The sequence below is a fragment of the Salminus brasiliensis genome, chromosome 1, assembly GCF_030463535.1.
Source record: "Salminus brasiliensis chromosome 1, fSalBra1.hap2, whole genome shotgun sequence".
Lineage (NCBI taxonomy): Eukaryota > Metazoa > Chordata > Actinopteri > Characiformes > Bryconidae > Salminus > Salminus brasiliensis.
In genome coordinates, this window is record NC_132878.1 from 86,956,489 (window position 1) to 86,973,539 (window position 17,051).

Below are 17,051 nucleotides of genomic sequence, written 5' to 3' on the forward strand. Positions count from 1 at the left end.
ATTATTTAATATGTACAAATTATTCAGAATCTACTAATATGCAAGTATATGCCCATATGTAGGCCTTTAGGGCTAAAAAGGGTAATACCTCGAAACTGTTTTGTAATAGGTCTGAGATCTACTCATGTTGGAGAGGTACATGTAGGGTGCAGTGAGGCAAAATAGCACACAAAGGAAAGTTTCACTACTTTACGTTTCACTGTCGGCATCTTACCATCATCACCTTACACTTGGCTTTACTGGTCGTTTTGGATCGGGGTCCTCGCACTGCTATTATATAGAAAACAGAGCCTGTCCTCCTCTCTAGAGTTCAGTCTGTCACATCAAGACATCTCAGGATGGGTTTCCTGAGGGTATCTCAGCTCAAAGAGGATTTCTTAAATGGCTGAGCAGGCATCACACTGAACACTCTCTCTAACAGTCACCATACTTAACCTCTTGAGACCCTGTGTCCTCATATGGGAACATTAAATTTCTATAATGGATTAAATTAATTATTTTTTTTACTTTAACCCTTTGGCATATAAGGACATTATTTTTTGCAAAAACGACTGGCGATGCAAACCAAGCAAAGGTCCGGCTCTCAGGAGGTTAACCTAACATTAGGCCACATTCACACTAACAGGTTTTCATTTAACAACAGCATGTAAACTAAAAATGATCCAGACGTGCCTTTATGCTCTGTGTCAGGACTAACCCCTGTCCATGCTAACACACCTGAAAACACATCACATGACCACTCGTGTGCACTGGGCATGCGGGTGCCGGTGTAAACAGAAAATACCACAAAAGGAGGAACAGCAATGTTTTTATTGAACAGTTATCAACAGACCTGTGCGTGTCTTCTTACCCATCATTCTATTTTCAAAGTCCTTTCATGTCTTTCTAAATGCAGCCAGTATAACAGCCAGTATAACAGCCATCCCACCAGTGTCCGAACTCAAACACTCCACAATATCAAAACTACGCACTGGACAGCAGCATGTTTTCATGTAGCTCGGTAAGGAACACTGAATCTCTCTGTACAACAAATAAAAGCATTGCTATTAGTATCATGACTGACTACACTGACTCTACATGGACAAAAGTATTGGGACACCTGCTCATTCACGGTTTCTTCCAAAGCCAAGGGGCTTTATACCCCCTCTAGCCCACGCCCGGCATTAGACATGGAGCCCATAGATTCATGCTTATCTTCTCTAGAGAGTCCTATTCTATTGGCAAGTGTATCTACTCCATGATCAGGAGGAATAGATGATTAGCTTACTTACTTTTCCAGATTTCAAAATGTCCCATAAACAAGTGTGACCTTGTTGTGGTAATGACGGTAACGTTGGGGGCAGTAATGCATTTTTTAAGCTTTATAGATATAAACTTGCATAATACATTATGATGTTTTATTTATTTTTGGATTTAATACCCAATATAGTTAATAATAAATAAAAAAATATTTATTTACTTGTATTAACAGGACTTTACAATCTGAGGACATAACGGTTCCACTAATTAAAGAACCATCAATTAGAAATTTTAGAAACAGACGTCCAATGAATGTACTACATAAAGGGCTTAATACATACTGGACAACTAACCTAGAGATGTCCACTTGAGGTCTTATTGAAAAATATTAATACACTAATAATAAATAATAATAATAATAATAATAATAATAAACAGTATAAGACAGTATTACCTCCTCAATAATTCATGCATAAAAGACCCAACTCAATATGCATGTTTTCCTGGTGACACTGGGTCCTGTCCTACAGCATAAACACACACCCACCCACCCCACTCCACCCCACCACCACAGCCCACTCACCCAGAGCGCGTTGAAGTAGTCCAGCGCGTAGCAGATCACTGCGCACATGTGTCCGAGCACCACCTGCATGCCGATGACACTCCAGAACAGGTAGAGCAGGTAGAGCAACGGAGCTCCGGCCCCGATCGCCAGCAGCACGTGCAGACGCTCGAGCACCAGCGCGCCCAGCGCCTCCACGCCGTAGTTGACGCAGCACGGCGGCACGAGCAGCGTGCCCAGCACGATCGGCGTGCCGCTCTCGCGCAGCCCGCGCAGCCACGAGCGGCCCAGTCGCGCCAGGGAGTGCTTGAAGGGGTGCAGGAAGGTGCCGCAGAGCACGGCCCACAGCAGCGGCCGCAGGAAGGCCTCCAGGATGAAGTACACGAGCACGGCGGCGCCGCAGCAGATCGCCACGAAGATCATGGCGCCGGTGTTATAGAAAGCCTGCTTGATGTTGCGGTCGAACTTCAGCGAAGACGGCTGACCCACCGGGCCCACCGAGGGCTGTAGCGGCGTGGGCGGCGCGCGCCCGGCCGGTTCCCCGTCCACTCCCGGGTCGTCCGTGTCTGCCATGTTCGCTGGTTAACCGCTCCCCTCCCTCACTATCCCCTTCTCTCCTCCTCCGTGTGTGTGTGTGTGTGTGTGTGTGTCCCTCTCTGACTGAAGTGGTGTGTACGGAATAACCACCACATGAGGAATAGCGGATGGAAAGATGACGTAGTTATTGACGAGGATTATGGGAAACGTAGTGCCACGGTGTAGACTGACTCTAAATACGGGTGCTTATCATATTTTACAAAATTATACATTTAAAAAGGTTCCTGAAACAACACACACCCAAATCTTATCCTTTAAGCATCACACAACGTTGACATACCAGGGCTTTTGTCTTGGAGGGCAGAAGTGCAATGATGGAAAGCAAAATGTATTTAAAAAATATGTATTTTAATATATTATATTATGAGACTACATTATATACACTTTAGAAATACACTGTAATAAGCATGGATGTCCAGAAAGCTGCCCCTTCTTTTCCCTGATGTGGCTGAATAAATACCTATACCCATACAATACCCCTTTTTGATGCATATAGCTGGCACTACCTCAGTACAGAGATGCAGCGGCGTCTCTGAAAGAAACTAATGTTGGCTTAAAAGTTAACAGACAGCTACCATGGCCTCTTTCTAGCTCTTAGCTCAAGCTGCTAGCTATTCAGGCTCATTTTCGATCAACCATCACACAGGATTTCAGTTCTACTTTAATTGCCAGCCAAAGTAAACATACTCCATATAACATAATAAGTCATGCTGACAATTTCCTATTTCCCTTTTGTAGGCAAACAGGAGTCATCCACAAACCAGACTTCTCAGTAAACTGCATAACCTGAGCATGACATGAGGATGGTTTAATAGGAGCTTTCCTCCAATGGACATTCCTATCTGACAATCCTCACTTTATGCTGAAGTTATCTCAGTTCGTTTCCAGTTGTTTTATAAGGTGAAAGTGTCTTCTGGTAATAATAATAATAATAATAATAATAATAATAATAATAATCACTTATTACCAGAAGCGAATAGTTAGCCAGAAGGCCCTCTATGTAATTTATTAATAATAATAAATTTAATAAACTAAAAAAAAAAAAAACTAATAATTTATCAGCTCTAGGTTCATCCGTCTCTTCACAAAACCATCTAACTGTCTAAATGTTTGATAGTGGTAATTGTAGGCTGGTACCTTAAAAGTCCTAAAAGAATTTGCTATAGAATAAGACTTTCACTACTTTCACTATTTCACTTGCATGCACCCCGTGCTGCGCTTTATCCTCACCACCTCACATATACATCAGTAACGAGTGCTGTTCGGCCCTGCACTGTCCCGTCTGTTTACTGCGTCTAATGTCTGTCGTGTGTATTGTATTTATGGTATTGTTCTGGTTCTATCTTTGCACATGCATGATTGCACTTTACGTGTCTGAATTGTAGTGTATTGTTCCATGGTGCACTATGGTCCCAGAGTAACGTAATTTCACTCCACTGTGTAAATTAACAGTAAAAGCCTCTTGACTTGACATGAAATATGACGTAAAACAAGTAAAACCATCTAGAAGTAAGTTGAAATGTGTCATTATATTTCTACAACCATCTCATAATAGGAAATACAGTCGTATGTAACATATTGCACAACCCTGGTCAAATGGCACATTTTGTTTGAATTTAATAACATATTTCTATATACATATATATGTGCCTTTATTTTTGCACACAACATATTTTATTTTATTTATTTTAATTTGACAAATAAATAAATAAATATGCAGATCCGTGTTCTCTGTAGAGCATGAGAACTTATTTACACATGGAAAGCACATGTAATTTGACCTGGGGTGCGCACACATTTGTCCAATCAGCCATAACATTACAACAATCTGTCTAATATTGTGTAGGTCCTCCTCATGCTGCAAAAACAGCTCTAACCCGTCGAGGCATGGTCCCAAGACTTCTGGCACCAAGACATGAAATAAGCTTTGTCTAGTCTAGGCTTTCTCTTAACCTCGGCCTGAAAAAACAGCCAATGGTGAAGTACAACAGACATGCAATGCCCATCAAAAGTTTGGGGACGTCACTTCTTTTGCATATATATATATATATATATATATATATATATATTTGTAATCATCTTAATGTAATCCGAGAGTTTTCCATGATGTTTTTGTTTGGGCAAAACATAACTGTTTGGTCAGAAAAGCACTTTTATCAGTTGTTCCTTTAGCCTTGTAGAGAAAATGTGAAAGGTTTTCAATTTTCTAATACTTCTGGTGATAATATAACATGGAGCAGATTCATGGTTGTAAACACAGTAGACGAAACTGCAAAACCAGTACTGTGTCAACATTGCAAATTTCCATTAGTCTTGGTGCAGGCTCAATATGGGAAACTATATGGCTACATACGTCTAGGCAAAAGACAATAGAGAGCTTCAATACCAAAAATCATAGCTCTGAAACAATTCAAATGTGCAGTTCCTCAACCAGTAAATGCTGGTCTTTCAAGCGTATTATATATTACTTGGGATAAAACAAATAAACAGAGTAAAAAGCAGTTGGACATGCACAAGAATGTGGTGTTGTCTGAAAGGAGGCCTTCAATCTGAAAGCAGCCCTCTATAAAAAACTACAACCTATAAAAAAGGTGAAACACTATAAATATTAGGATTTATAGCCATCTATCCAGTATGTAAATCAGAGTTGGTATCGGTACTTGGTTATCGGCAGATACTTAAAAATCTGGTATCGGTATCTGAAAGAAAAAAAGTGGTATCGCTGCATCCCTACATATGTCCAATAGTATCCAGCTGCGAGGCTCCAGAGTGGCACATCTGTCTAAGCATTGGCCCTTTTACCAGGAGACTGTGTGTTCCATCAACCGTAATGCCACTGCCATGCTAGCCAACATGGGCGTCAGTAAGGGTTCGAATCCAAGAAGCAGTCTGCTATTCAATGATGTTCTATTGGTGGCAGAATGAAAAAGGAAACCCACCCTCACATGTGGGTGTGATATCACACTGAAGGAGGCCTAGGCAATGGGTAGAATTGGACTAGGCTAAATTGAGAGTAAAATTAGGTTGGACACCTGCCCGTCCAACATTTTTTCCAACAATGGAGCAATAACAGTTTCCACTCTTCTGAACAGGATTTGATTCTATTAAGCCGTATTAGAGCAATACTGGGGTCAATCCCAATGTCAGCAGGATTTCGTCTGGATCACAAACAGCTTTCCAGTTGAGCCAACAGTGTTTACATGAGTTTCATCACTGCAAAGAATGCAATTCCACTAAAGAGCCTTTACACTGCTGGAGCTGACACTGCACTCAATGACCCTCTGCACTCAAGTCATGTATGAGGTCAATTTTGGCTTAAAAAGTATATCCCACATTTCAGTGGTTCAAATGGTAAAAAAACAACTCCTGCCCTGCGAGGCTTCTCTGAAGTTCTGAGATTGGTTCCTATCATATATATATATATTTTAGATTTATGGCTCTCATCTGCCCTCCTGTTATGACCATGCATATTGGAATGCCCAAAAAAACTATTCAGCACATGCAGCTTGCCTCATCCCAGTCATTACAGTGTGGAAAACTTAATCTAAGAGTTACTGGATTCACAAAAAGCTGCGGGCTTGATATGCAAATCATTTAGCTGCTTTTTTAAACTTTGGACACCCAAATTGCTCCTGCATGTCAGAAAACCCACATTTAAATGAAATTCAAATAAAAAGACATGGAATAGGACTCTGAGAAGGTGCTGCCTTCGTGACCCTAAGATCACTGGTTTGAATCCTGGCCATCAGCAGCCGGAGCTCAAGAGAGCACAATTGGCCTTCCTCTATCTGAGTGGGTAGATGGCACTTCTTCCCCACAGCACTTTAGTATGACTCTGGTCGGTATGGGCATCTGCTAGCCAATGCAATAGAGCTGGGTACCCGGTGCTTTGGGTGCTCGATGACATAGCATAGCTTGTGGTGGTGGTGGCTGGTTGTGCAGGTGTTGGAGAAGAGATCCTCATCCTGTCAGTCCTCATCCTCATGAGCATTGCATGTGATAGGGGGAGAGTACTAACCAGTGGGTTGGGTACATCTAAAATTGGGGAGGAAAATTGGTGTATGTTTGGAACCTGTTTTTCTGAGAGTGTGGTGAAAGCACCATATACGTACACTGTTTAAAGTATAAGATCCTTGAGGAACATTTGGAGGTTCTTTAATTTGAAACTTTGAAGAAACCTACAAGAAAAGGTTTTTAGAATAAAAAAAAAAGTTCATTAAAGGCTCCTCAAAACACCTTAAAAAGGTTCCTCCGTAGTTTCAAACTGAAGAACCTCCAATGGTTCCTCAAGGATTTAATACTTTTAACAATTTGATGACTTGCAGAGTTACATTTACATTTCATTTACTTTGAATCTGACTTTTGTCTGCTTGTTTCCATGCCAACCAATGACAAAAACATATAAGAGGACTGTATGAAGAATAACATTTAATCAAATTCAAATAATAATAAAATATCTCCCGTTCTACTCACAAACACAAACGTGATATCAACAGAAACCGTTAAATCTGCACTTTCAACAGCACTTCTTTCGATAAGGTGATACCTGTGAATGCTAAGGATTAATACTTGTGTTAACAAAGGGTTTGCATAAAGTAGCTGAATTCACTAATTAGAATAGGATGTCTGAATACTTTTGGACATATAGTGTATGTTGAGTTCCTGGCCAAAGGCTGTGGTTTATAATAATCTCTATAGCTCCCTCTAGCGGTAGAAAAAGTGCAGTACCACTTAATACATGATGGTCAACGTGCAGCTGTGAACACATTAAGGTATTCCTGAATTAGTTCCATGCATTGGCACTTGATTTGACATGCCATATCAACGTGAAGGTATACGTAATACAGAGACCTTATTGGAGAGACAATGAACCAGAAAGAAGCTGACAAAACCAGGAGCATTGTGCGTTCATCTGTCAAACAGATAAGGCATGTAATTTCTATGGCATCCTGAATTGATCCTACAGTAATACACACTGGATTAATAAATATGGCTAATAGTACCATAATCCTCACCTTACTCGCTACTCCACTGCGGAAGTCTAGCTTGCTGGAGATGATTTTCTACTGCAGTCATTTCAGTAGGCCTACATATAGCTCGCTGTTGCTATTTTGTGATAATTCTCAGATGCAGTTTTATTGCTCGCGGTCTCTAATGCTTATATATGGCCATAAACTCTGTTGGTCGCAGTCGGTCACTCCGGGGTGAGTTTAGCCCCTCTCCCCCGGTGCCTGTTTGCGGCCAATGACGGTCGCCAGGTGTTACGGGGTACCCATGAGCAAGTAGAAGGTGAGGGCCACGATGAGGAGGAGGCAGAAAGGGGAGGAGAAAGTCTGGTAGGCAGCAGCGGGCATGAAAATGTCCTCGTATTTGTAAATGCTGATCATGTGATCAGACACTGGCGGCGTGTCAATGTCGTGCCTTGTAATGGAACCTGGGAAAAACAAACGGAGGGATTTCAGCTCAGCCAGAAGTGACATGGTGATACACATCAAGGTAGGAAAGCAGGAAAATAACCACAGGGCAAACATGAATTACAGGTAATGTTGACAAATGGGTTCATCTGTATTTATGTATGCAAAGTGTATGTAAAACCTGACCTGACGCGAAGCAAAGGGCTTTCATGAACAAGCCCAATGGAGAACAAGATGTGCCTTTTGCAACAAACTTGAAGCACTGTAAGAACCTGATATTGACATCCATCTGGAGTGATCTTATTACCAATGGACAACAAGAAATTCTTCATTTCTCTTGTGAATACAAAGCTTTACTCATGTGGATGAATTATTTTGGTGCTTGAAACAGTTTACCAGAGTCTTAGCTTCACAAAAGCAGTGGAATATATTAATTAAATTGTATAGAAACGGCAAGAGGCATAAGACAAGTGTCCATTAGTCAGTTTCCCACAAACCCATACAAACATATCCGCCAATTACACATGAGAGGCAGATGACGGACACACAAATCCACCAATTAGACTCTGTGAGAGGCATGTGACGAGTTTCTGAGTGTCCACTGGTCAGTTTTCCACAAAACATCGACAGATTCACAGATCCACCAATTACAAATAAGAAGCAGATGACGAACACACGATTCCACCAGCTAGACAGAGCAAGGGCGGAGCCATGCACGATCTGGCAATTGGAAAATGCAATTGGAAAGGCAGGCTCTACAGATTTAGGAAATGTTTGAACTGCATTTTCGCACTTTATTATCTCAAAGATATTGATAGACACGTCTGGAAGCATCGAATGTAAACCCCAAGCGGTGTTGTACTCTGTCTTCAAATCCCACTGTTCTGACTGTATAAAAAGTCAACTTTACTTTTACTCAGATCTGATGCATATGGTGGAATGTTGTTTATATTATTATAAAATTTGACTTCTCAAATCTCAAAAATCTCAATAAATTGCCTTGATAACAGTATTGCAATATATCGCAATGTGTTACAGTATAGCAACCCCTGTATTGTGATACAGTTAGATAATGATCTTGAATGAAGCTTGCTGACCTACATTTACACAGGAGTACTGTGGAACATCAAAACATCCTGGGCAAACTTGAGGCAGGGACTTTAAGAGGGTTATGCAAGTTTGCTTAAGGCAACATGGCTGTTTCACGGTGCTTCTGTGGACAGGTGAGACAAAACTAGAACATAATGCTATGTTTGGAGGGAAGAACACCAAAACTTAATCTAAAACCGTGAAGCATGGTGGAGGGAGCACCATGGTTTAGGGCTGTTTTGCTGCCTCAGAACCTGGACGATCATTGAGGTGTATCAAACTATGTAACAGGAGAATGTATGAAGAGACGTTGGGTAATGCAACAAGACAATGACCCAAAGCACAGAACTAAAGAATGGTGGTGAAAGATCATTTGTGTTTTGGAATGGCCAAATCAGAGTCCTGACGTTAACCCGAGGCGCTAATAGTACATTTATCACATAACGAAAACATTTTACATAACATTTAAACAAGTGAGCTTAAACTGAAGACAGATCACAAATGTCTATCAAAGCTTGGCACAAAAAGATAATGTCAGAAGCCGATCTGGTCAGACTACTGACTGTAAGACATTTACAAGATGCCAGATGTGAGAATAAAGTAAGCAGACAGGGTTACAATGTCCAGAAGGAAATTAAGAGTGGAGTTCATGCAGGTCATGCAGGTCACTAAGCTGCTTCTAAAGTCTGTTATTAATGTTCATTAGATCGGTCTATTAGGTATTTTACTCATGTCCTAATGGTCAGTATACTCTGTGTAGGTTAAATGTCTCACACATACCCTGTATAGCAGGTCCCCAGGCAAACAGGTAGTACCAGCTGAGATGCAGGTCCACCAGTGTCTCCTCCCGTGGGACGTGCAATGGACGTTTGAAGCGGCAAGTGACCCTGTTGTTCTCAAAGATTCCCTCCTCGTCCCGCGCTGGGTTCCGCTTGATCTCTTTAGCCCACTGGCCCACATTATAAAAGTGATGGATCCTCACACGCCCGTTATCATCATGAACACAGCCCATGACATCATCTCCTCCCTTCAAAGACACATCAAAATAGGGTCAGGTCACGCAACATTTCTGTAAAACCAATGAAGAAGCAAACAGTGTGCCCAAGTGAGCAAGTGTGTCAAAAACACTCACTAAACAGTGACAAGAACTGAGGAAAAGTAAAGGATAAATAACAGGACTTGGTCAGTTTATGGTGCTAAATGAATACAGCTTTGTTGGTCTAGCTTTGCTGATAAGCTTTCATATTTTTATACATTACATTTTCCTTACAGTGAACACATTTATATTACATTGATTTTGTAGCATTAATGCTGTAATATACACCAATCAGCCACAACGTTAGCACCACCTGCCTAATACTGAGTAAGTCCCACCACAACAGATCTGACATTTACATTTATGGCATTTAGCTGACGCTCTTATCCAGAGCGACTTACAAGGTTACTCATATTACAGAGGTGGGTCAATGCTAGGTGTAGTGCAGCATACATAGTCACCCATACCAGGAATCGAACCCCAGTCTCCCACACGGTGTGGTAGCTCAATGGCAGGTAGTGGTGTTATCTGTTGCGCCACACCAACCATCTGACCATTTAAGGCATAAACTCCTCTGAAGGGACCTGACCCATCCTCCTCTGATCAGAACTATTTAAACATTATTGATAAAATTTACCAAACCATATACAACAGATAGTTAATAGTGGTGATATTAATAGTTTAATTTAAGTTGTGAGGTGAGGCCTCCATTGATCTCCATGCACTTTTGATAGGTACTATTTGCTGCATCTGCCACAAGATCTGCCTGATGTTTTGGAGATGTTCGTTCCCATCAAAATTCGGTTCTTATGGCTTAGCAGCTTAGATTCTTTTGCTCTTCTATTTTTCCTGCTTTTAATACATCACCTTCAAGAACTGGCTGTTCACCTGCTGCTTTTATATCCATGCCATGACAAATGTTTTTCACTTTTTTCACTAGTACTAATGATATGGCTGATCAGTGAAGGTTTGGTGTTAATTCAGCTAATTCATGCAAATAACACTCAACATTTTCTCACTGGAGTCTCAAACTGTAAAAAATAGCAACCATGTATTTTGGAGTGTAGCAGGCAGATTTCCTTTATTTTTAGGCTAACGGCTTGATAGATTAGCCAGGTAGGTTCCCTCCTATGCAGATTGCCCACCCAACCATTACTAGCCTTATTTACCGTAGTGTAATACTGCATGTTGTATGACATATTAAGTCCGTAATACAATCTTCAGCAGTTCCGTTTACATGTACTTGTATCCTATTATTATGTGCACCTCAAACCTAGATTCTGTTCTTTCAATTGCCAGAACCATGCTGTGGTATTGTTTACTCCTCTATCACCATTATGATAATTAATAACTATAACTAATTTAGGGTTTCTTTGGAATTTGTTTTGTTGTGCTTCAGATAGTAATCAATAATCTACCCAAATAAATTTGTAACAACCCTCCCAACCCTGAGCATAGCTAACAGCACATCTCTCCTCTCATACATTTTAATCTACTCTTCTTATTTATTTACCATTTTCTTGTCAGAAGAAAAGCCCACTGCAACCCAGCCATCTGTGTCTGCGCTCATCTCAAACTCCACATCTGTGCCGATGCGCCTGTAGCTCAAGAAGTAATCACACGTTTCTGCATCACAGCCAGGCTTTCCGTACCTACACACACACATACACACACACACACACACACACACACATACACACAGATAAACAGACAGAGAAACAGAGACAAAGCTTGAGCGCTGTTATCTGGAGCTTCAGCCGTCCAAGTTTATACATATTTAACAATGTTCAATCTTCCACTGAATGCTTTTAGCCTAAAGGATTCAACATTAGTAACACTTGACTGGACCGGAATAAGCACATTGCCCTTAACCAAATCAGATAATGGAGTATTACTGCAAAATAAGCAATAGCACAGAGCACAAACCAGACATCAGTCTTAAAATACACTAAATATTAGTTTAGCAAACACTGGGCCAGATGCAAGTAGGCAGTAACAGCACTATACCACACAAAAAGTGCATCACAGTGTTGAAGTCCTATTTATAAAGGGATGGTGGTGTTCCTCAGCATGATACTCTCTTTTTAACACTGCTTTATTTTTACACAGGCTCATAGTAATCAAATTCAACATGTTAATGAACTAATGCAAATGAACTCATTAAACCCTCTACATAGGCCTTCACTTCAGTTCTTCACCCTCATAACTGCAATCCTCTCATAGTCCCTAAAATAGAACCCTGTGGGACACCACAAAATATCTTAAACTGTTACTAAATAAACCATAGTAGTTTCTGCATTATGATAATAACAGAATAATAAACCTAAGGTTGATTTATGGTTAATTACCAACACCCAGCATCGGTTTGATTGTTAAAATAGGCCAAAAACCTCAGAATCAGAACTGTGGATTCTAATAACAGAAGCGAGGAAGTACTGTAAGAAAAATATACAACATTTGTGGTGTTTGTCAAAAAGTTAATTCCAAACAGATCGGAATGAGTTTACAATTTTGCAATAGTACCCCATTACAGTAATACTGGATTAGGAACAGGGCTGGGCAATATGGTAAAACCATGATATCACTTATTTAAAGGCGTTTTCCTGATATGCAATATTTATCACAATATTCTTACATGTAGACAAAATGTACCAATAGCAGCAGACTTTAAAGACTGACATCCAAATCCTGTCATTTACTTTGTGATACAGTGATTTTTATTCAAGATCTGATGCACACCATCCAGTTAGACAGGACTAATAATCTTTGGCTGATCAGCATTTCAGAAAAAAAAATGTGTAAGTTAGACTTTTCTCACCTGATACAGCCTTTTGTTACTCCACAGTCGCTGACTTTGATGCGGGCAAACGGGTCAACAGGTGGTGCAGTTGGAAAGGGGTAACCTGGGTGACACACATCAAACAACACATCAAACAACACATGCTAGAGTCCATTAGAGATAACCTTGAGCTATGATACTCAAATTGTCAAAGACGGGAGATAGATACAAATGTACTCTATATCTGTGTTGGGTCAAATCTGAGGATCCCAGGCTTCGGGATTTGAAAACTTTCCAGGCTATGGATTTTGCGAAATGGTACAAAATATGACAATTATTATGACAATTTCCTTTGTTTTCGTAACTTGTACTGATACTAGTAAACATGTTCTCGCTGTTCTCTCTGGTGAGACACACCCTGCAAAACAATACAAAGAAATGGTAGAAATGGTAGTAGTTTTAGACGTATAGTAGTGCTGGGCGATATGACCTCAAATTAATCCAATTACAATTAATTTAACAATTTATCTTAATTACAATTCACAAGCAATTCTTTTTTATGAATTCTTTTTTATATGTAGTTGCCATATCTCAGATTGGACAGGGTAATGGATGTGGTAGTATGTTTTTAAAGGGGCAGTACATTAAAAAACAGACACAGTGGGGAAAGTAGTGACAGAGTTTGTAAAAATTAAACAAAATAATCAAAATTATTACAATATTATGATGGTTAGATTAATCTTCTAGTAATTCACCCAGTGCACAGGATGGCGTCTCTTCATTTCCGGCTTATGGTTGGTATGCATTACTGTTTCCGGTTGTAGTATTTGTGAGAAGAATTGAGAGAAGCTGTGGATAGTGATCATGAGTGTTTTTAAGATAAAAGAGAAACTATTAAAATATCAACATTAAGAGAAGATGACGTCTCTACATTGTTGCATGTCTCTGTGTGCCAATTCTTCAAGGGACAACTCAGAGATTAGCTTTCATAGGTTTCCAGTGGATCCTGAGGAGCGGCTCAGCGGCTTACAAAGGTTCGTAGTGACAATTTCAGTCCCCTTCAAAGTACTTGCGTCTGTAGTAGGCATTTCAACACAGGCGAGTGTGTTTGGAAAGAGAAACTCAACAAAGGAGCGGTGCCTTGTCTTTTTATCTTAGAGCTCAGTTGCATTTAATACACATTCAGTTAAATGTCAAGTCAGCATCTACAAGACATCTACAGTCGACCATCAACCATTAATTCTAACAGCTGTAAGAAAGACAGGCAAGTATAGAGTTTATTTATCTTCAAATAAAAAATTGTGCAACTAGCCAATTTCCCAGCCCTATCTTATACTGACTGATGTCAGTCTAATAACAGTCCATGCAATAAGGGAGAGCAGGGCACATCTCTGCTACAAAGAAAATTGTGAAGTTTCTTTCCAGCACTTCAGTTTCCGAAGTGTGTAAAGATGCACAATGAGCTCTGCATACTAAATTACACCACATATACATCATTGTACTGTTTAAAATTTATATAATCTGAGAGATGTTTACATCGCTATTTACATATAGACACTGGATAAGATGGGTGTTGAAGTGTAGTGTGAGTGGGGAGAAGTCTTTGGTGGGTGCAGTGTGAATGAGCAGTTGGCCACAGTTCCAGTAAGTAAACTGGTAAAATTAGATAACAACTCATCCCATAAGTGGGGTTAAATGTAACAGATTGAGGGCTTAGTTAGCTTAGTAATGTCTGGTAATTTCATAGACAACTACAACACAAATGAGCTTAATACATAAATATGATTCATTTATGAGGTAGCTAAATAGAATAAGTACTACCCTGATAAACTCAAAATATGTACAGGATGTCATTTACAGGACATTTCTGATGAATCTGTGGAAAAAACATCCAAACCATTCAGAAATGAATCCCATAAATGAATCCCATACTGAATTTATATGGATTTACATTTACATTTAAGGCATTTAGCAGACGCTCTTATCCAGAGCGACTTACAAAAGTGCTTTACTATTTACTTAATAAAAACCTCAGCTAGTTTGAATGGACTAAAAATTCAAAGATACCTCTAAGTTAGGACACTAATTAACCATTAAATTTACCATTAAAACACACTGGGGTTAATTAAATGCACAACTCAAAAACACTTATGATGCAAACGGTTACTTTTATGATATACACTATGGTGAATATTGTCAAATATCTGTCTGAATATTGTCAAAATTCATAGATTGCTTTATGGAAATATGAGAAAATGACCTATAGCAAGTTCTCCTCGAACTTGCTTGAAAAATTGATCACATTTCACATTATTTTTATTTCATATTTAATCAATTAAACATTGCAGTCAATAGAATGGCTTTAGATGACACAAAGTGTGACTCTACATGCAGTCATACAGCCTAGACCTGTGGAGAGACCCCCCCCCCCCAAAAAAAAGTCCATCCACTGCAGAACAGAGCAAGGCCTGTTCCATTGAGAGCGAGAAGGGGGCGGGGCTTAGCCGCGGGGTGCTGACCAAGGTGCTGAATGAACGAGATCGAGATCATCTGCTTCACGAAACCCTACCATGATCTTTAAACCCTCAAAACACCAAAACCATGAGCAGATTTCGTTTATTACACTAGCTATTGATTCCCAACAGACCTGCCAGCAACACTATCCCACCACGTCATTCCTGTCAGCCTAGTCAATCGAGGGGCTTCACAGGGAAAACAACAACAGCCCTAAAGCCTGAAATATAAGCAGTGGAGCTCAAACTGGAGCTTTAGCGGCATCTAACACCTCCAAAGCTTTCATTTTCGTCCCTATCCCCTCCAGTTTGCTGAGAAGTAGGCTATTCCCCTCTTACCTTCATCCGAAAGGTACCTGGACTCCAGAAATTCGGAGGCAAAGGTACTGTAGGAATCTTTATGGTGGTCTTTGTGCCCCGGTTCTCCATGCTCTCCATGGCCGGCCCGGAGAGCGTTGTCGTCGGTAGGGCTGGCGAGGCATGCCAGCCAGAGACTGGGCTCCAACAGCAGAGCAAGCTGCAGGAGAAACATCACCACAGGCTTCTGGTCAGGTTTAGTCCACGAACAGAGGAAGAGGGACTCACGTCTGGGGTCGCATTTGGTCCTCAGGTCTCACATTACACTGTTTAGCTCATCCTAAGCGGATTGAATCTTGTTTAGGGAAAGCAGCTGGATTAATAAGGAGGATAAAAGAGATAGTAGCATCGACGAGACTGCGCCAACGAGGGGGATTTGAGGCCGGGGGGCTCAGTAATGAGGAAGGCTAAACCAATCGGCTCAGGGAGAGATTTGTACCACGTCTAACGGTGTTTAGGCAAAGCAGTGTAAGCTCTGTGAGAAAAGAAAGAGGTGTAGTCTGGAGCAGTGATTTAACCTCGGCTAATTATGAAATAGTGCAGATATGTTGGTTGTGTGTTTTGTTAAACCTTAGTTTTACTCATGTCCTCCCCCTCTCTCATTGCACAATTCCCTCCCCCTCCCCACGTCAGATGATGACTGACACACTGGGGTCCCAATGAGAGGCGTGTTTACAATCTCCTTCAGTGGCTTATTTACTAGCTCCAGGACCATTAGCCTAGCCTCCTCGCTAATACAGCCTCATTAGTACCGTGTATGACATATGAGCTAGATTTAACCCAGCCAGCTCCCCAAATCAGATATTACACTACTCCTGCTACTAGATCATCTATAGCCTAGTTACTGATCATCTTGATACACCATGTGTCACAGGTGTCCAATTGTTTGTGGACACCCATTCTAATGAATGCATTCAGCTGTTTTAAGTTGCACCAGTGGGACAAAGCTTTGGGACACCTGATCATTTATTGTTTCTTCTGAAATCAGGGATATTAAAGAGTAATTAAGATTTTATCCTGATACTGTCCAGGGAAGGCCTTTTCTAGTTTTTGTAGCATTGCTGTGAGGATTTGATTGCATATAGCAACAAGAGCATTAGTGAGATCAAAATGCTGGATGATCCCCACCCCACCTCATCATCCCCAACTCCCCAACCCATCCCAGAAGTATTGGATGGATCAACACAGTTCCACTGCTCCACATTTCAATGCTGATGGGCTTCATATACCTTTCTCTTCTTCAAAAAACCCTCTCTACAGGGACATGACAAGCTGCATGTGGTGGAGCATCAAGTAGCAAGAATGCATTCATTGCATTGCAAAAGGGATGTCCACAAACATCTGGACATATAGTGTATATTATTTAAAGTTTTTAGCATTATTAATTGTGTAATTGTCACACTGATGTTGCAGATGTCTTAAAAACTCTTAAAAATGTGTATTACATATGATACACATCAAAGGG

At 40.6% G+C, this 17,051-nt stretch overlaps 2 protein-coding genes across 4 annotated transcripts in view; both read right to left on the bottom strand.

Annotated features, from left to right (window-relative positions):
• The window catches only part of tmem245 (transmembrane protein 245), a 44,861-nt gene extending 42,368 nt beyond the window's left edge, over nt 1-2,493 (bottom strand). For all 3 annotated transcript variants that reach the window (XM_072692152.1, XM_072692144.1, XM_072692137.1), the window contains exon 1: nt 1,823-2,493. In XM_072692152.1, the coding sequence (XP_072548253.1) occupies nt 1,823-2,374 (552 nt within the window). In that variant the 5' untranslated portion in view covers nt 2,375-2,493. The remainder of the gene's footprint in view (nt 1-1,822) is intronic.
• Nucleotides 2,494-6,811: 4,318 nt separating this feature from the next.
• Nucleotides 6,812-15,991, bottom strand: frrs1l (ferric-chelate reductase 1-like). Its single transcript, XM_072692168.1, has 5 exons — nt 15,569-15,991; nt 12,756-12,840; nt 11,451-11,589; nt 9,682-9,928; nt 6,812-7,832 (listed from the first exon to the last, which is right to left on the bottom strand). Exons 1-5 carry the CDS (start codon nt 15,759-15,761, stop codon nt 7,660-7,662), a joined length of 837 nt encoding a protein of 278 aa, XP_072548269.1. The 5' UTR covers nt 15,762-15,991; the 3' UTR covers nt 6,812-7,659.
• Between the last annotated feature and the right edge of the window lie 1,060 nt (nt 15,992-17,051).